This window comes from Macaca mulatta, chromosome 11, assembly GCF_049350105.2.
Source record: "Macaca mulatta isolate MMU2019108-1 chromosome 11, T2T-MMU8v2.0, whole genome shotgun sequence".
NCBI classification, from domain to species: domain Eukaryota; kingdom Metazoa; phylum Chordata; class Mammalia; order Primates; family Cercopithecidae; genus Macaca; species Macaca mulatta.
Window position 1 is genome coordinate 106,054,669 of NC_133416.1, and position 21,269 is coordinate 106,075,937.

General features: G+C 44.2%; 1 protein-coding gene across 8 annotated transcripts in view; it reads right to left on the reverse strand.

The window, feature by feature from the left end:
* ANKS1B (ankyrin repeat and sterile alpha motif domain containing 1B) overlaps positions 1-21,269 on the reverse strand; it is a 1,294,913-nt gene that overhangs the window by 25,890 nt on the left and 1,247,754 nt on the right. For all 8 annotated transcript variants that reach the window (XM_028830273.2, XM_028830278.2, XM_028830270.2 and 5 more), the window contains one exon: positions 13,605-13,742. In XM_028830273.2, coding sequence (XP_028686106.1) covers positions 13,605-13,742 — 138 coding nt within the window. The remainder of the gene's footprint in view (positions 1-13,604; positions 13,743-21,269) is intronic.

Consider the following 21,269-nt stretch of genomic DNA (forward strand, 5'->3'; position numbering starts at 1 on the left):
CTGATTAAGTAGAATACTAGGTAGCCATTTAAAATGAAAACTGGAGGTGGGTCGATTGCCTGAGCTCAGGAGTTCAAGACCACTCTGGGCAACATGGTGAAACCCTGTCTCCACTAAAATACAAAAAATTAGCCAGGCGTGGTGGTGCACACCTGTAATCTCAGCTACTTGGGAGGCTGAGGCCGGAGACTTGCTTGAGCCCAGGAGGCAGAGGTTGCAGTGAGCCGAGGTCACACCACTGTATTCCAGCCTGGGCGACAGAGTGAGACTCCATCTAAAAAATAAAATAAAATAAATAAATAAATAAATAAAGGGTTAAAAGACTATGTAAGAATATATGTATGCATATACACATAGATAGGATCTGTATACATGCATAGAAAATGGCGATATGGATCAAATGTGAATAGCAGTTATCACTGCATATTGAGACTGGATGATGTGTCTCTTTATATTTTGTATGTTTTGAACTTTATTTAAATGAGGATTAATCATTTTTACAGTCATAAAATATGATAATTTTGATAATTAAAAACAAGAGAAAGTCTTTTGAGTTTAAAATAGTCTTATTCTTGCTTTTTTTTTGAGACAGGGTCTTGCTCTGTTGTCCAGGCTGGAGTGCAGTGGCACAGTCATGGCTCACAGAAGCCTTGACCTCCCGGGCTCACATGATCCTCTCACCTCAGCCTCTGGAGTAGCTGGGACCACAGGTAATGTGTCATCACACCTGGCTAATTTTTGTATGTTTTTTAGAGACAGGGTTTCAACATGTTGCCGAGGATGTATCTTATTCTTTCTGCTTCACCTTGGGGTTCTGTGGGTCTCTTCATTCTCTGGCTAAGAGGGCTGGGAACTGCTTTCCAGCAAAATCTGGTCCCTCTCTGCAGGTGCTGTCATGGCTCACTTGTATGTGCCAGGAAGCTGCCCATTCATTTGGCAAAGAATCTTGTTTAGGCTTTTCAGTTTTCACACCGGATGCCAATTCTAACATCTTCTCAGTAAGACTTTAAAGTATCAAGCTCTTCCTTTAAGCTGCAACCCTAATGCGTCTACTCTAAGTGCGGAGTTGACCCTTTAGTGGTCCAGCTTCTACTAAGCCCAAGTGAAAAATGCTGTTATGTGGATATAAACTTATAGACATGCAGTCAATCCGCTCTTGTAGCTGTGCAAAGTTTGATCTCTGCACGAAGTCAAACTGCCTATGAACTTGAACCATACTTTATTTCCTTTCATAATGATGATAAAGCAGTGGCAGCAGCAGCTACACACGATATTGTCTACTACATCCTAGGGACAAGGCTAAATGCCTTCTGTGGATTGTCTACCCCTCACAACACCTCATAGAGGAGGAAAGACCATCCTCATTTTACGTGTGAGAAACTAAGAATCAGCGAAATTGACAACTTGGCCAAGTTCATACAGCAGAACCAGGATCCAAGTGCAGATCTGACTTCAGATTAGCCAGTGTTTCATGCCACTGGGCCATCCTACCTTCATTGCTTTCATGAACGTGCTGGTGTTCTGTGCCTATTTCATTGAGGCACCCTCTAGAACACCACCTTGTGTTTTGGAGATTCACTGTACAAATGTTTGTGAAGACATTATTACACAGTATCCCCTCATGGGGGCCTAGGACAGAAAGTTCTTTCATACTTAAGCCTTATTAAAATATTGTTTTCTGAAAGGAAGGGGTATACTTTTCTTTCAAAGAAATACGGAGCATAAAATTACTGCATTTCCCTTTTTGCCTTGACCTCCAGGAAGCTCAGAGCTAAAAGCTCATAGCTAGAGAGAGCTCAGCTCCCACACCTTTACAGAACTCCGTGGTCTGTATATTGATACTACAACTTTTCCCTTGATATGGAGCTTCCTTTTAGTCTGTATTTTCCCTAATTCAGATTTGTGTATAAATATATATTTTCAGACTACTACACCTATTCATGTAGGTTGTCTTCAATCCTTTATGGAATGAGGCATGGTAGAAACAGTGTCCACTTGTTCACTTAGATATGTATCCCAGGGCTTACTTTGTTGAACGCATTGCTGCCCAAATGGCTGACAAGGTATGTCAGGCATAAAGCTTCATCTCATCTGGCAAATATGACAAAGGAGGAAGGAATCTGAGGAGGAGGCCATCTAGGGAGGAAAGGCCCTCCTGGCCCAGGCTGGGAGTTGCTCTTTCTGAGTGGACCATTTTGACCTGCCTGGTTTGCATTACCATTAGAAAAACAACAGCCACATTTTCATGACTGGAATGGAATGAACAAATGTATTCATTCCATAGCATCAGAGAGCTGCAAGCCCAGACAGGGGTCATCAGAAGCTCACCCACACCATGAAGAGGGCACAGATGCAGACACGTTCAAAGGAAGGGCTGTGTCTGTATGTGGGAGCCCAGGGCAGAAAAGCTCGGGTGTCATAAAGTACCTCAGGAGGTCTGCTAGAAAAGTGTCTATCAGTGAATAGAGGTCATAAACAGAGTCCCTGGATCACCTGCATAGGCCAGCTCCATCATGGGCTACCTACCTACAGCACCTATTGCCACTGAGAAGTGGGTGTGGTCCAGGTGACCTGTCAGTCCCTTTCTACCCTGGGAGTTTCAGGATTTTCTGATTAGAAGGGGCTATCTTTTACCCAGGCAACTACAGATTCAGTTTAGAGATGCATGCACAGTTGATGCTGTGCTAAACAGCGGCATGTTACCCAGAGGCCAGACTGCAGGGCTCCATAACCCACAAGCTAGAGCTCAGACAGGCAGTCACCACCAAGGGGCTGCCCTTCATCTCAGAAAACATCTTCATTCCAGCAATCACCCCCAAATGCTGTTCCGAATGGCCAAGCATTTCATCTATTATAAAATGGCTTTTGTTCTTGGCAATACACGCGTTTGCCATCTCCCACCTTTGCCTGGTGAGTTACTGCTTATCCTTGAAAACTCACCTTGGGCATCACATCTCCAGAAGCCTTATTTGAATCCCCTTTCCTGTGCCCCCAACCCTGGCTAAGTTAGGTGCCCCTCCTCTGTGGTCCCACAATACCTTAGGCACAGCCGTACTTACCACGTGATATTTATTATGATTTTCTCTTTGTAGGGCTGATTCCCCCAGTTGACTGAGCTCCTTAAGGGCTCTGGTCTCACTAGCCTTTGCATCTCTAGGGCTTTGAATAGGTCAGGTGCTCAAGAAATGTTTGTTGGCTAAACACAAAAAGGAAGTTGCCTGGTAGGTCCCTAAGAGAAGTGAACTTGCACCTTAAGGTTAAGAAAAGGGGGAATATGGATGGCCAGAGCCAATTCCTTCCTTCTGTCTTCTCTCCCACAGGCAGACCTGAAGAACAAAAGCTAGACAAGTGCAGATAATGCCACAGGGGGCCTGAAGACACAGACTTTTTTTTCAATCTGGGTTCTCAGTGGGGTCTCCAGAAAGAAGCGACATTTCTTTTTAGGCTATGTTTTGCTGGTACTTGTTTTTTTAAGACCTGGGGTAAGCCTGGTCTACAAGTTGCTTCACCCACGTCCTAAGGCAAAAATAACTTCGAGAATATTCTAGGCAAAGTCACAGACTTCATTGACATCTCTTTAGCTCTACCTATAGTTAGTTCTCTCAAGTACCAGCCAGAAATGAGTCTTCATAGACTGTATAGAAATAAATAGTGCCCAATCATAGCCTTCAGCATTTAGAAAGAAATATTAGCAATTCTGCTAAGATGTCTATCTGGGCCAAGATGACAAATCAACTGGCCAAAATGCAGGTAGCTTCTTTAGGGCTAATTTTGGCTAACTAAAAGAGCCACGAGATTCCTTTAGCTCCCTAATTATAACAGGGGCAGATGAAGAAAATTTTGAAAATATAAAGAATAAAGGAGAAAATAAAATTCAGCTATGAAACTCTACTGTTGGGATATGGCTATTGCTAACATTTTGGTGCATTTTCTTTTTATATTTGTATATACACCCAAATACTTCCATTTCCTATATGAATATTTAAATATGAATTTAAAAACTAGAATACTTTGAGTCTAAAATCATAATCATACTTTATATGCAGTCTCATAAGTTGCTTTTTCATACAGCATTATCTCATAGTTGGTCTTCACATGCCATTACACGTTCTTCAAAAACCAGATTTTTAAAGGGGGCGAGCATTCCACTGTATCTGCTGAGGTTTAACTTTACGCCTCACCCCAAGTACAGGAGACTGGGCCCTGCTTTGTTAAACCATGACTTGCTTCCTTACATTAATAGCATTCCAGGTTCTCTGTGGATGGCATGCACTGCAGCCCCACACACTGGTCACCTGTCTTCATGGAACCACAGCCCAAGGTGGCTGGCCAGCAGCCCTGTCACATCCATCCAGAGGGACTGGCCTGCCTGGGAGGAAGAAACATGCAATCTTTATCCTGTGACTTGGCCAGGGTTTGTGGAAAGGCGGTATAGGAGGAAGAAATGCCAGACTTCAACCTCTCCCCTGCTCCTCAAAAGTAAAAGCTCCAGTGGAAGCTGTAGGGAACTCTTCACTAACTTTTTGTTGTTTTCAAGACAGGGTCTCACTACGTCACCCGGGCTGGAGTGCAGTGGCACGATTTCGCCTCACTGCAACCTTCGCCTCCTGGGTTCAAGCAATTCTCCAGCCTTAGCCTCCTGAGTAGCTGGGATTACAAGTGCCTGCTACCACACCTGGCTAATTTTTTGCATTTTAGTAGAGATAGGGTTTCACCATTTTGGCCAGGCTGGTCACGAACTCCTGACCTCAAGCGATCCGCCTGCCTCGGCCTCCTGAAGTGCTGGGATTACAGGTGTGAGCCACCGTGCCTGGCCTCTTCACTAACTTGTGAGGCCCTGGACATGGGTCACTCACCAGATTCAAACCTTTTAAATTTGAACCCTTGTTGTTTAAATCTTTCTCAAATGGATATGCCTGTTTCCTTGGTATAGTCAGCACAGTAAATATAAATGGCTTTTCCTTTACTTATTGCAGGTGCCTACCTGATACCCCGAGTTCACTATTCTAAATTGAATGAATGAGTTGCCATGCCTCCACACCGACCACGAGTTCACACAGACTAAATGTTAGGCTTCCAACTTGCACGTCCCTCCTTTTGGAGAGCCCACCCTGCTGGCTGCTGGTGCACTGCCCGGGTGGCATGGATCTGATTTTGTTGTAACTATTTGCTTGTGTCCCTTCATCTCCTGCTGGACCATGAGCTCCTGGAGAGCAGGGATGTGTGTCTAACACATGGCAGGCACTCTATCAACAAAGGAATGCATTTTATATGGAATCTGACCTTTGTCCTCAGATGTGGAAGAACGCAGCAACCAACATATGTCGTGAACCAAAAACTGGGACACAAATCCTCACACAGGGTCTGACAAGAATATAATCATCACTATTAACTGCTTCTGCTACTCCCCGTGTCCTCAGCCGCTAAGAGTTATTGGACACCATGTGCTGGAAATGCGTATGTGTCACCTTGTTTAATCCTTGCAATCACCATAGGAGGTATCCTATTATAATCTCTATTTTACAGATTAGGAAACTGAAGATTAGAGGCATTCTTTTTTATTTTTTGAGTCAGAGTCTCACTCTGTCACCCACGCTGGATTGCAGCGGTGCCATCTTGGCTCACTGCAACCTCCACCTCCTGGTTCAAGTGATCCTCATGTCTCAGCCTCCTGAGTAGCTGGAATTACAGGTATGTACCACCACGCCTGGCTAATTTTTGTATTTTTAGTAGAGATGGGGTTTCACCATGCTGGCCTGGCCGGTCTTGAACTCCTGAGCTCAAGAGATCCACCCACCTCGGCCTCCCAAAGTGCTGAGATTACAGGCGTGAGCCACTGCGCCTGGCTTTTTTTTTTTTTTTTTTTTGAGACAGAGTCTCATCCTGTCTCCCAGGCTAGAGTGCAGTGGTGTGATCTCTGCTCACTGTAACCTCCGCCTCCCAGGTTCGAGCGATTCTCCTGTCTCAGTCTTAGGTTCAATGGATTCTCCTGCCTCAGCCTCCTGAATAGATGGGATTACAGGTGTGCACCACCATGCCTGGCTAATTTTTGTATCTTTAGTAGAGACAGGGTTTTACCATGTTGGCCAGGCTAGTCTGGGACTCCTGACCTCAGGTGATCCGCCCTCCTTGGCTTCCCAAATGCTGGGATTACAGGCATGAACCACTGTGCCTGGCCTGTGGCATTCTCGCCCAAACTATGAGGCTAAGAGCACAGATCTGTGATTCAAAACCAGACTGATTCTAAAGGCCACCCCCTGAACATGACACTTGACTGACAGTTATTTAGAAGTGGGGGGTACAACAAATACATGCATAAATGCTGCAAAGCAATCTGTGAAAACCATTTCAGAATGTCTGGTTTCTAACTTTACAAAAAATAGGATCAATTTAAGGCACTGATAACTTTGTCTCCCCATCCCCAAAACAGGGATGAGAAGAAATAAAGATTATTAATCTCTGAATATCCAACCACCTTTGTCTTTGTGGCCTGGTTAGTTCTCAGTGATTTATGCCAATGGAGAGGAGATGTGGATAAATGAAACCCAGCACTGTTAACTTATCTATTCTTTTTTGGGAGGTGGTGGTGTTAGTGTACAAGGACCATTGGGATGGGATGCTGTCTTTTTTATTCCATCAGGGCCATTTGCTACTCTTAGGAGCTGCGTCCTTCCTGCAGCTGACTTGCTGATGAGTTTCAGCTGGCTGGACAGGACCAGGGAAATGCTTCTACTTTACCCGTAGGTTGACACTCTTTATGTGGAAGAGTAACCAGGGAAAGTGTTTGAGTTCAATTTTTAAGGGCTCTATGCACTGTGACATTTTCTTATATTGCCATTTCTTTTCACAGTATCACAGTCAAATACGTTGAAGGCTATTTTCAGGTGGAGAAAATGAGAAACAGAATGAGAGAGATCACCTGCCTCCATGATATTAATTCAGTTGTCGGAGGTGAACTAACATCAACAATAGCAAGAATTCTTTTGCATCTTTAAGTTCTCACTTTGTGGGACAATCTCTGCAACATAAGCCATACATATTTTTCTTCAGGGACCTCAAACTACTCCATGGAAGTAATCTTGGCATTTAAGAAAGTGCTCAAGAATTTACATTTTTCTTTTTCTTTCTTTTTTTTTTTTTTTTGACAGAGTCTTGCTCTGTTGCCTAGGCTGGAGTGCAGTGATGCAATCACAGCTCAGTGCCTCCCAGGCCCAAGTGATCCTCCCACCTCAGCCTCCTGAGTAGCTGGCACTATAGGTGTCTGCCACCATGCCGGGCTATTTATTAAATTTTTTTTTTTTTTGCAGACATAGGGTTGCCCTATGTTGCCCAGGCTGGTCTTGAACTCCTGGACTCAAGTGATCCTCCCACCTCAGCCTCCCAAAGTGCTGGGGATTACAGGCATGAGCCATTGTGCCCAGCCAGGAATTTAAATTTTATTAAACTGATGAGAAAATCAACAAGCAAACTCATAGCAGAGCCAAAGTTGGAAGTGGTGTTGGTATCACTGATCACGACCACGTGGTGGACGCTAATGTTTTCCTTGCCCCACACTTTGGCTGGCTTCGTGCATATGGATGGGAGAGTACTACAGAAGGTGATCACACAGTCGGCTGACCATGTTTTCCTGCGTTTTGTCACTTCTGTTTCTCCAGCTTAGATCCTCGCATGGCCCACGTTCAGCCAAGAAAGCACAGGGAAGAGGGAGCTCCGTCTCCCACACGTCCCGCCCACCCCGCACCATGTCTTCAACATTCTCTACGCACTCCTGAGGCCGTCTCAGCCTTGCCATGTGCTGCACACCGAGGAGCACAGGATTTGGGAGTTGCAAGCAAAAAATGAGCATGGTTAAAAATATCAAAGACTGCAAACATATTCTTTACAGAGGAGTGAGAATTAGCAAGGGTCTGGCGGCAAAGCCATGGCTTTTAATGCTATTAAAAAGAAATAACACCTTTCAACATTTAAAACTATTGAATGAGGCTCTTCTCAGATATTTGATACAAATCTGATACTCCCATGGGGAATGCATCAAAATCTTTCTATGTTGACCTATATCAACTCTCTGTTACTGAGAAATCTAGAATAACTGGCAAATAAAATACAGAAGACAACAGTTTTGAAATTACCTTGGTTGTCCCTCTCTCTCACCTATAGTGGCCTTCTGAGGACCATCACTTCAGCCTTGGGATCTGGTGGCCACTGAAATACCCGTTCCCTCTCTTGCATTCCATTTGTGTAGAATTCTCTCCACTCATTTAAGAGCAGAGGAGAGAAAAGCTGAGTCCATTTTTAACTCTCACAACTCCTAGTCTCATAACACATCCTTCTTTTCTGCTCACCCTATGGTTCCCTCTTCCCCAAGTTCTCACTGCCTAGAAGGTGAAGTTAGGGGAAGCTTTGATTCTACAGTGGGTGAGATGTGTTCCAGGCCTAGCAAGTTAGCTTTGTGATTAGAAATCAGCTCCGACAATAACGGGAGTGTAGACTCCAGAATACAGAAAAGGCTTGGTGCTTGCCTGTGGGTATATACTGGCTTTTTTCTTGACAACCCTAATTCTGTTTTGCTCTAGTCTTTTTATTTTCATCTCCCCATCATTTAAAACCAAAAATATCACAAGCTGAATTTATGGTAGATTCCAAGCAACAAAAACAGGCTTAGAGATCATCAAATGTAACATTTTCCAAAATGTGTTCTGCAGAAGGCTACCCCTGTGGGGTGCTCTCCAAAAAAAAAAAAAAAAAAAAAAAAAAAAGGCTGGGTGCAGTGGCTTCCGTCCGTAATCCCAGCACTTTGGGAAGCCGAGGTGGGCGGATCACGAGGTCGGGGGATCGGGACCATCCTGGCTAACATGGTGAAACCTCATCTCTACTCAAAATACAAAAAATTAGCCGGGCGTGGCAGCATGAGCCTGTAGTCCCAGCTACTCGGGAGGCTGAGGCAGGAGGATGGCATGAACCCGGGAGGCGGACCTTGCAGTGAGCTGAGATGGCGCCACTGCACTCCAGCCTTCCAGCCTGGGCAACAGAGTGAGACTCTGTCTCAAAAAAGAAAAAAAAAAGGCTACCATGGTCAAATAAGCTTGAGAAGCCCCACATGCTCCACCCCCTGCTCGCATCTGAGCACATTCAAGGCCCCACAGAGTCCCACAGTACATAAACTACGTTAAGCTCACATCCTAGCTTCTGTGGGGGGGCTGCAGGCCTACTTTCCCGGACTACAGTTTCTATGAGAAAATGCTCTGAACTTCAAATCTAACTGTCCATAAACTGGAAACTTCCTAAACATCACTGAATTTTCTTGATGATATCAGATAAAAACATAGGATATGTGATAACAGTACATAAAAACACGTGACCCATAAGAGGTCTTTAAGGTCAAAAAAGCAGTAACTTCACAATTAAAAATGTATACATACTTATTCAGCTAAAAGGTTAAATGTGTATTTGAGGTATTATAGGTTATTCTTTAGTTGGTTTTTTTTTTTTTTTTGCCATTTGGGGCAGCCCAGGGGACTGATTCATATCAAAAGCATTTTAAGCCTTCAAGACTGGACTGGTATTGAACTGCCCTACATAAAGATACAAAATCCATGCTCAAAGAAGCTTTTTTTAGTGCAAGTGAAGCTTGTTGCATCTCAGAATTGCTCAAAGTCTCAGGTTAAGGCTGGTGGCCTTTGTTACTAATTTTGAGGTTTGACAAACTGTGTTCACCTAGAGAAGATTAAAATGGAGGATCTGTGTAAGATCAAAGTCCTTTGGAACTGATATGAGAATCCTAAGCTAGTAATGTCTACATTAAATCAAACATCTGGATGAAAAGATAAATGTTGAAGCAATTCTCTACATGTTTTTCCAAGTGTATGGGGGATATGATGTTCATCATAAAACGAAACAGTCGACTATTTCTTCCCCCAACATTTCACCTCAGTATTCTGGTGTCACATATATTTATACATATAGCTAATAAACTCAAGGGGGCAGACAGTCCACAGAAACCCATTTTAGTTTGATGTGGAAAAATGCTTTAGATACTCTGATGAAGGCAAATTATGTATTACCTTAAAAACCGATTTTATTGAAAGAAATGCTGTAATACTTAGGAAAAAGGTGGCATTGATCCTGAAAAGTATCAGAATATTCATGTTGATGTTCAACGCAAACACGGTCTAGAGGCAGCAAGGTTTGGGGAGTCAATGTTTTCTTTCTGCTGTTTCTATTTCTTTTTTTTTTTTTTGAGACGGAGTCTCGCTCTGTCGCCCAGGCTGGAGTGCAATTGCGCAATCTCGGCTCACTGCAAACTCCACCTCCTGGGTTCACGCCATTCTCCTGCCTCAGCCTCCTGAGTAGCTGGGACTACAGGCGCCCACCACCGCGCTCGGCTAGTTTTTTGTATTTTTAGTAGAGACGGGGTTTCACCGTGTTAGCCAGGATGGTCTCGATCTCCTGACTTCGTGATCCGCCCACCTTGGCCTCCCAAAGTGCTGGGATTACAGGCTTGAGCCACTGCGCCCGGCTTGCTATTTCTATTTTAATGTTTATTTATTGCTTCCACTTTTCCAATCCTTTCATAATGGCAGTAGGAAAACTTTGGAAGATAAATACACATCTGACAAACCTATCTTATGTCTTTTAGCAGAAAAAGGGTCAGGCTGTTAACTGACGTCAGCAGGCAGGGAGAGGGAGGAGGTGAAGGAACCAATGCTGAACACCTGTTATTTATGAGGCACTCTACATATGTTCTTTCGTTTCACTCCTGGCAAAAACCTGCAAGGTAGAAACTCTTGTCTCTGTTCTCTAGCTATGAAAATTGGGACTCGGAAAAGTCCAGCAACTTCTCTAAGACCAGGGAGTAGACGGATAGCTGATTTAGGATGTGAACTTTGGTATTCCGTTCTTTCCATGACATCAGTCCAATCCCTATAGAGAAAGGTGTTTCACGTAAACCAAAATAGATGTGAACAGGATGATATTTGACTGTATAAAGAAACAATCACATTTTACAAGAACTGCAAGTTATGTTTAAGGCACCAGAAACCTAACACTGCACATCCTTGTAAACCCTGAATGAAATGGCTTTAATCAACACTTTAATCCCATGCAAACAAACGCTTCCTGAGATATTTAGAGTAGCCTTGCAGGGCGTTGCTTTGCAGTCTTTACTGTTACCACATACTACTTTTATATTACTCTCCTCAAGCCTCCGCAAATGGAAGGGATTTTTTTCTTTTTAAAGGCCCATGATCATTCTTTCCCAGTTTCAATGTTTAAAAACCAAAAGGGGTGAGGAACATGTAGCACGATACAAATGCTCTGAGCATGAGCTGCCTGACTCACGGACCTTAGGCTGGTGTAGATTTTGGATTACAGTTGGCCTCGGCCTATAGGTGTTCATCAGAACGGGAAAACGTTGCTTCAGGCAGTCTTCTACCGATGACATTGAACTGGGGGCTGGCCTCTCATGAATATATTAATAGGTGATTCCTGATTCTTTGAATATGTATATTTCAAACCCAGTGAGCAGAGCAGAATCATCAAACTTAAGTGGCATTTTCAAATTCTTCTGATTATTAATATACTATATCAGAGATATCCTCAAGCAATTTGTACCACCTCAAGGGCTTATCAATCTTAAAGAAACATTTGTTGTTTCTTTTCATTGTTTTCATTTTCCAAGTTAGTAATATATGAGCTAGTCTTTTAGGTTTAATGACAAGTATGGCTATAAGTGGAAGTGGTGTAATCCTGTAAGGATGTCATTACAAGACTTTTTTTTTTTTTTTTTTTTTTTTAGCCCAGGCTGGAGTGCAGTGGCATGATCATAGCTCAGTGAAGCCTCAATCTCCTGGGCTCAAGGGATTCTCTCATCAGCCACTGGGACTACAGGTGTGCACCACCACACCTAATTTTTTTTTTTCTTTTGCTAGAGACAAAGTCTCACTATGTTGCCCAGGCTGGTCTTGAACTCCTGAACTCAAGTGGTCCTCTCAACTTGGTCTCCCAAAGTACTGGGATTACAGGCATGAACTGTGCCTGGCCAAGAGTAACGTTTTTAAAAAATTGAGACAGGGTCTCTCTGTCACCTGGACTAGAGCGCAGTGGTGTGATCAGAGCTTACGGCAGCCTCGAACTCCCACGCTCAGGTGATCCTCCCACCTCAGCCTCTCAGTTAGCTGGTACTACAGGCATGTGCTAATTTTTTTTTTTTCTTTTGCATTTTTGTTGAGATGGGGTTTCATCATGTCCCTCAGGCTGGTCTTCAACTCCTGAGCTCAAGTGATCTGCCCACCTCGGCCTCTAAAAGTGCTGGGATTTCAGGTGTGAGCCACTGTACCCGGACAAGACTAATTTCTGAATGAGCATATGGGCCAAACCTTGGAGTTCCCAATTACCACCTGTAGGTATCTAATGTGACTCCTATTCAATATAGAAGACTGCAGATTTGTATGAGGCAAACACACCTGTTATGCCCTAGTACTTAGAAATGGCTACTAGAGAAACCGACAGACACAGTGAGGGACAAGGGGGCTGTAAGACCTTTACTATGTTTTGGTGCCAGAGAAACAAAGGAATTTCTCAAGTCTGAAAAGTGAAATTAGTAGTTGAGTAATGGCAGTTGAGATACTAGGTAGGGTTGGTGTTCTAAGTTGAATGGAAGAATGAAAATATTGAAAAATCTCTGAAGAGCCTAGTCTGCCAAAATGTACTTGGTGTTATGAGTGGAACTGTGACCCACTCAAAATTCATATGTTGAAGGCTTAACACGCAGTACCTCACAATGTGGCTGTATTTGAAGATAGTGCCCTGAAAGTGGTGATTCAGTTACAGTGAGGTCATTGGGGTGGGCCCTGATGCAATCTGACTGGTGTCCTTACAAGAAGAGGAAATTTGGACCCAGACATCCAAGCACAGAGGAAAGGCGACGTGAGGACACAGCAAGTAGGCAGCTGTATTAGTCTGTTCTTGTGCTGCTAATCAAGACATACCCAAGACTAAGTAATTTATAAAGGAAAGGGGTTTAATTGACTCACAGTTCCACATGGCTGGGGAGGCTTCACAATCATAGCAAAAGGTGAATGAGGAGCAAAGCCACATCTTACATGGCGGCAGGCAAGTGAGAACTTGGGCAGGGGAACTCCCATTTATAAAACCATCAGATCTTGTGACACTTACTCACTATCACGAGAATAGCACAGGAAAGACCCACCCCCATGATTCAATTACCTCCCACCGGGTCCCTCCCATGACACGTGGGAATTATGGGAGCTACAATTCAAGGTGAGATTTGGGTAAGGACACAGCCAAACCATATCAGCAGCCATCTGCAAGGCAGGGAGAGAGGCCTCAGAAGAAACCAAACCTGCTGACACATTGGTTTTGCCCTTCTAGCCCCCAGAAGCTGTGAGAAAATGAATTTCTGCTGTTTAAGCCCCTCGGTTTGTGGTACTTTGTTATGGCAGCCCTAGCAAACAAATACACTTGGTATGTATCTTAATACCGGGTAAACAAGCCAAGCTAGCATGTTAACGATAAGTTGGGCTTTCAACACAGTCCAGGCCCATTTTGGAAAGTCTTTAATCTGTTGAAAGGGGGCAGGTACTCACCACATCGAAGGCAGTAAACACGTGACAGTAGTGGTGATTGGACTTCAAATCTTTTGTGATATAGGCAAATGTTGAGAGGTCTTCTGGGTCCTGGGCAGCACAGGAGATATTACGAATTTCATGCTCAGCAATTATGTTCTGGAAGAAATGACATAAATGATCATAGTTTTCCTCTGCAAACTAGCATATTTGACAACCAAGACAAGTAACCTGGGAAGCAGTTGCTTTCCTTCTTTCTGGAGTGTGCTAGACTAGCAACATTCAAAGTGGTCCACTGTATTATCTGTGGGTAAATGAATGCCAGATCTGGAGGAAATATTTTCATTTAATTAAAAACAATCTAACACAGTCATATCCTGGAGCTGCAGTTCTCACCAGGTGCTGCGCATGGAAGCAGTCTGGATGGCGGCCACTTTTTTCTTTTTTGAGACAAGAGTCTCACTCTGTTGCCCCTGGAGTACAGTGGTGCAATCTTGGCTCACTGCAGCCTCCCACTCCCAGATTCAAGCAATTCTCCTGCCTCAGCCTCCCGAGTAGCTGAGACTACAGGCGCATGCCACCACACCTGGCTAATTTTTGTATTTTTAGTAGAGACGGGGTTTACACCATGTTGGCCAGGCTGGTCCTGAACTCCTGACCTCAGGTGATCTGCCTGCCTCGGCCTCCCAAAGTGCTGGGATTACAAGTGTGAGTCACCATGTCTGGCCTCCACTTTAAAAAATAACAGTAATTACTAAGCATTTGACTTTCCATTCCCCGTGTCCACCTGTGGCTGTGCAGCACTGCTTTCTGCTAATTCTGTAAGGAAGGGAGCATCTGTCGCTTTCTCTGCGTGAGAAGAGATCTGACCCAACGAGGCTCTTCAAATCCCTTGCCATCATGCTTGCACATTGTTCTTGTGTCCTGCTCCTCCTCCCTCAGAGCAAGGGCAGGTACTGAAGGAAGCAGGCAGGTGGAAGCCTCAAGGTGCTTTCTCCATGGAAACTAAGGTGCAGGGGCCTGATAAGAGAAATACCACACTGCAACATTCAGGCCTTGGATGCCCTGCTTGATCTGGGCCCTGTGGCTATATAAACAACACTTTCCTAACGACATCCACTGTGTATAATTAGGAAGTGGTGCTGTTGCTGCCATTATTACTTCACAGGTGGAGCAACTGGTACTCAAAGAATTTAAGTGCCTTATGCAGAGCAGGTGCTGGGTTGGGACTGAAATTTAGGGTTGTCTGACTGTGGAGCTCAGGCTCTTTGAAATGCATTGCAATGCCCTTCATTGTCTCCACCTCCCTCTTACTGGCTTAACAAGAATCGCGTTTTTTCCTCTCTAGCATCTCTTTGTGCCTTCTTCCCCGGTGGGAGACAGGTTGAAGTACCATTGTCCTGAAGCACAAAATAACCACGAAGCAGCCTGGCTGCAAACCCTGCTAGAAACTTCTTTTGATACGTAGATGTGTTTAAAAAGAAAAAAATAAAAAAAATTCACATAATCGTGCAATCATTTTTTATCTTATAATATCCCATTTATGTTTTTTTGCAGTTGTCACAGATGTAAAACCCTCAATGCTTTAGTTACTCTAATTACCTTTTAATTGCGCTGTCTTAAAAAAACCTGTCGGCAATACAGTGTTCCGTGTACAACCATCAATGCCTAAAAATGCTTACAAAGTGTCCTTCCCTGCCAGCAGCCCCAGCAAGTACTTCATGTCCCTCACTTAACCAAGCTGAGTGGTTCGGAGGCAATTACAGAATTAAAACTCGCAAAAGAAAATTAAATTAAGACATTTTTCACCGTGGTCTTGTGTGTTGACATTACACGCAGTACTCTGTCAAAAAATAACTCAAATTGCAATTGGAATCCCATAAACAAGTAACATTCTATTGCAAGATAAGTTTCAAACTAGAAGGTGATGATCCTTTTCTGGCATCCAGATAGCATTCCTTCAAGTAGAAAACCAAATTAGGGATGGGTGAGTCTTCAAATGAATGTTAAAATGAGAAAAAGGTGCAATGTGAGGTGCTGTGGGAGTCTCTGCCATTATCTTGATTGGGGGCACCCTGGGAAGCCTGGGTGGATTTGGTCTCACCTGTCCAGGAGGCACTGTCACACGAAATAGATGCTTCAACTTTTACTAAGTTGGCATTTTGTGTTCTGGAGATCTTTTGCAAGATCTCAAGGTAGATCCACTTCTTGGGAAATGAAAAGTGCTCTGTGATTTTTATTGCACTGAACTCCCTGAATCTTGCCAACTCATGGGATGCCACTCTTGACAATTTCCAATGGTGCATGGCAGCACTGTGGCCAGGGGTAAAGTTGCAAAGGAGGAAAAGTATATCTTTGCTGCTCTCTCCTCCTCTGTCTTTGCTGACCCCTGAATTTTCTGGAGCCCTCTTCTTCTCTTTCTCTTTTTTTTTTTTTCAGACAGGGTCTTGCTCTGTTGCCCAGGCTGGAGTGCAGTGGCACCATCTCAGCTCACTGCAACTTCTCAGGCTCAAGCAATCTCCCACCTCAGCCTCCTGAGTAGTTGGGACTACAGGTGTGCACCATCAGGCTGGCTTATTTTCTGTTTTTTTTTTTTTTTTTTGGTAGACACGGGGTTTCGCTATGTTTCCCAGGTTGGTCTCCAACTCTTGGGCTCAAGCATTCCACTTGCTTCAGCCTCCCGGAGTGCTGGGATTACAGGTGTGAGCCACTGTGCCTGGCCTAGTCCCCCCTGTTCTCTATTCCCCAGGAGCCCAGGACTGTCTTTTAGCTGCCCAGGGAGGCCTGATCTCTGTGATGCTGCATGTTCCAAAATCAGCCTCCTCTCCAACTGTGGAAACTTCTACTACTCTATTCTCATTGTCTAAGCTAGAAGGAAAGCTCATGCTAGTAAAACTATTCTATATTCAGGTAGGAATAACTGATCACTGTGGTCATCCTAACTGGCACTTAAAAGATGCTCTTGAATTTGTATTGATAGCCTACGGAGGCAGATATTTTTGAACAGACCTTTGTGATATATTGCCAATGCCAGAATGGGGTGAGGACCCGGGATGTCACTACTGAAATACTGCCATCACTCTGCATCGTCTACCTGTGCAGAATGGTGAAGCCAGTTCTCTACATGCAGGGCAAATCCAAGGCCAACGATACTACAGTTGTAGACTGTATGGAGACTAGATGGTAGACTTTCTCCTTGGAGAAGAAGCCAAAGAGGAAGACATTCTTTGCACCTCCTGTCATGCATTTATGAGTGGCTTTTCCACAAATTAAAAAGTGATGTCATGAAGAGGTACAGGTGATGCACCTCAGCTGAAAACTGGACTCCTCACATGTTCATCAGCCTCCATTTCTAAGCACGTTTTAAGAAGACTAGAGCTTTAAAAGGCTCAAGAGAAGAACTGGCGAGGGGCTCCTCCTGCCTCTTCTTGGGGATAGAAATTCTGGCAGCGTAGCACCCTTCAACAGGGAGAGATGGCTTTTCCTGTCTGCTGTTTTCCATCACGGTGAGAAACAGCTGAAGAGCTGTCTTGCTGGTAGGGGTAGGACAGGATTCTCGGGTCCAGCTAACTCATATGGTGGTTCTGAGAAGGGCATGTGGTGATGAAGTGATGCAGCCTAGAAATCTGCCTCTCGCCACTGCCTTCAATCTGAGCCCCGACAGGTGGGACCCTTCTCCTGCATCTCATCAGGCCGGGCTTTTCCTGAGTGAGGAGACTGCAGTGTTCCCTCCAGGGCGGGGCTAACAGTGTAGAGCGAGGGCTAACTGGTGATGCCCTGTCGGGCACGTGATGCTGAGAACAGCACAGGTGCTTAACATGGCCTTAATTTGTCTCCAAGCTTCTCAGGAGTATTTGCTATAAAAAAACAATGGGAGGTCCACCACAGTGACTCATGTCTGTAATTCCAGTGCTTTGGGAGGCTGAGGCAGAAATATTGCTTGAGGCCAGGAGTTTAAGACCAGCCTAGGAAATATAGCGAGATCCCATCTCTACAAAAATATAATTATCCAGATGTGGTGGTGCATACCAGTAGTCTCAGCTGCTCTGGAGGCTGAGGTTAGGGGCTCACTTGAGCCCAGGAGTTTGAAGTTACAGTGAGCCGTGGTGGCGCCACTGCACTCCAGCCCGGGCAACAGAGCAAGACCCTGTCTCTTAAAAAAAAAACATTAAAAAAACCCCAAAACAACAGGCACTTGTTCAGGCAAATGTTCCAAAGTATTTTGTGCCCCCAAAATAGCACAGGCCTTGTTTAAAACTGGCATTCCAAAAAAATTTTTAAAAACTCAAAAAACAAAACAACAATGAAAGTAAAAAACAAACCCTGGCACTGCATCATTTTTAATTTAGCCAGATGGGAAGACTGAGGAGGGAGTCAGCACAGGAAGGCAACATGCAACCTGCTCCTCAGCTGAGCACTGAATGCAGAAACCGCGTCTCCTCTCGGAAGACCTCCCCTTCTGCCCCCCAACCTGAAGAAGGGTCTGTTACTAAATAGTTGCAGTCCTCCAGGCGGAATTCCCTGCTAGAGTAACCTTTGGGCTATTGATCAACAGAAGGCTGAGGTGATTTATCCAAAACATTTTAGTGCTAAATCTATTGCAAGTTCCACTTTTAATTCAAGATCGCTTTCTGCTTCCTCCTTCTTAAATCAGGATTAGTGATTCAATTCATTTCCTAAGTTGCTAGGCAATACATTTATGAGTTTATAACTAGGCCTCTAACCCTTTCCCATGAATTCAGCCAAACCCATTTATTTATTAGAATCAAAGGAAAGAAATGCTTCAAGGAGGGTTCATCTTTCACAGAGTCTAATGGGGGCTCACAGGAAGGGAAGAGTAATTAACACACAATGAATTATCCATTGCACTTCAAACTAATTCGTGGAAGGTAGCTGTGGAGTAACAGAAAAAGCATTAGGTTAGGGAGGTTGAAAATCAAGTTTGAGTCGTTCTTCATGACCAATAGGCTGTGTGACTGCAGGGCAGCATTGAGCCAAGGGACCGAGGCCTTCAGGTCTCCAGCTGCCCAGGGCAGATTAAACAACCCCCTCTCTGACCAGGGCAGGGGTAAGAGATGCAAGGTTAGGAGAGCACTGTTGAAGAATAAAGTACCATGAAAACATAAAATATGAACAGTAGGCTGGGCGCGGTGGCTCACACCTGTAATCCCAGCACTTTGGGAGGCTGAGACAGGTGGATTATCTGAGGTCAGGAGTTCGAAAGCAGCCTGGCCAATATGGCAAAATCCCGTCTCCACTAAAAATACAAAAATCAGCTGGGCGTGGTGGCATGCCCCTGTAATACCTGCTACTCGGGAGTCTGAGGCACGAGAATCGCTTGAATTCCAGGCCTAGTGGCCTCTAGTACCTGAAATGGTGAGATCTTTAAATATGCTTGTATATTACAAGTCCTTTGCTTCAAATAAAAGTGGCTCACTGACACAACACTGCCCAGTGGGGGAAATCCTTGGTGAAAACAGAAAGCAGGACTCTGGAGTTTATCAATCTGCTCCTTTTCTGCTGTGCTCTTTGCTCTAGAACAAAGTGGCAAACATAGGTGTCCTTGCAGACACTGGTAGAATCTAGGGGTCTGGGCATGGTTCCTTTCGCACCACAACTTGAGGATGATCCTTCAACTGTGGATCCTCTGTCCCTTCTGAAGTCAGTCCTCCCGCCCTGGCTGGTGGTAGTGTTTCTCAGCCTTACCCAGTCACACTCCACCAGTACGGCCTTCCAGCATTTCTTTCTTCTATCCTTCTAAACACAATCTCTCTACTTTGGCTCCCTACACAGCAACTACTAGACTACTGCCCTGAGTCATTCACTCTCTCCCTACCCACTGTCATACTGGGGGAGATCAGCTACCTCACAGGTCACTGGGAAGTGGACCCTGTATAGTCAGTTGAAATTAACATCGTCCAATTCCTTTAAAAGCATATGTTGTCATACACTCACAGATCGGCTCCACTTGTCACCAACATAGGCACTTTGCCTTTGCTCTAGATTCTGAAAATATGTTGAGGACCACACTGCAAGGACTTGAAAAAATCTGCTGACCTTCTTTATTTAGCATCTTTATTTACACAGAATTATCTTTTGCATATCTTTCTGTGCTTTTGCTTCCAAGAGTAGTCATCAGTGAGCAGAGGTTTATGGATAACTCATCTAATTATTGGCAATTGAAGCAGAAGTATCTCCTTGAAGTACAGGAGCATCAACTTCTGTGTCCCTTGACGTGTTAGTAAGCAACATACAATGGAACTGGCAAGCTCTCTTTCATTCCTCTGATTGTGGAGAGTGGGTTAGAGAGAATGTTATTAATACAGCTGCATCCAGCCATACCCCCAGCATCATGAAATGACCGACTTAGGACTGTAGGAACTTCTCAGGGCAAATGCCACTTGTTTAGAAATTGTCAGAATCCAAGTCTGCTAAAGTTGTTTATCTAAGAGAGTGTCAAATTCATCCACTGAAAATATACAGCTATTCAAGCTTTTCAAGCATAAATGGAATAGAGGGAGTTTCTCCAATTTAGAAAAAAAAAAAAAAATCCAGGCGCCAAAGTCTTTCTTAAGATTTAGATACAGCAATAGCAATGGTATCTGTGCCATTCTATAATATGTTCCATAAAGTGTTAGAACTTTTAAAACCAACAGACTATAATTTAAGGATAAAGTAATTTTATACACCAGGAACTAAAGATGCTTCCAAGAAATAAAAAAGCAAATCGATTGGTATTGTTCTTATTTGAGTCTCCACAATTATTATCTGTCAACAACCATCAACAATATTTTGCATAGTTGGACTCACCATTATGCTGATATTATTGGTCAGCATAATGATGCTGGTTATATGCTTTTTGCCTGGGTTTCAGAACTTTTTCTATAACTGTGAGGTTGTTTTCCCAAGTAGATTTGGGGAACTTGGGTTTATCTAACTACTGAAACAACAACCTCTTTCATTACAGAAAACCAATTGGAAAAACTTCCGATTCAGATGCTGGGGTTTAACACAGACACCAAAGAGTCACTGCCCGTGACACTTTTCCCTGGTACCTAAATCCAGTTGCCTTGGCCCTAAGTTGCTGTTTCTTAAGTTCACCTGTTTCACGATTTCTGTTCCCTTTCTCCAAAATGGAGGAGGTCCAGGTGGGAGGTCTGGGTGAGAGGTCCAGAGAAAAACCAGCATTCACCAATAGTAATCACCTCTTTTACCCTCCTTCTGTACTTGATTCGTTGAAAGGATGCAGGAATAAAACACATGAACGTTTGGGATTTTGTTAGGAGAAGCCAGTCAGCTTTGAGTTTAAGGAGAGGGACAAGGGTCACCCAAGCTTTCCACTTGAGCACCAGGACGCTGTTGTCTTTGTCAAGAAAGGAATGCTTTTTCAGTGAAATGCAACCCCGCTGACCACACTTGACATCACAGCCCACAAACTATTCCCACTGTGAGGAAGAAGTCACAGCGGAGCCACAGCATGGCCTGGGCTGCTTTTCTGATTGTGTCTCTTAAGAAAACAATACAGCTGAGGCTGGGTGCAGTGGCTCATGCCTGTAATCCCAGCACTTTGGGAGGCTGAGGCAGGCGGATCACAAGGTCAGGAGATCGAGACCATCCTGGCTAACATGGCGAAACCCCGTCTCTACTAAAAACACAAAAAATTAGCTGGGCATGGTGGCAGGTGCC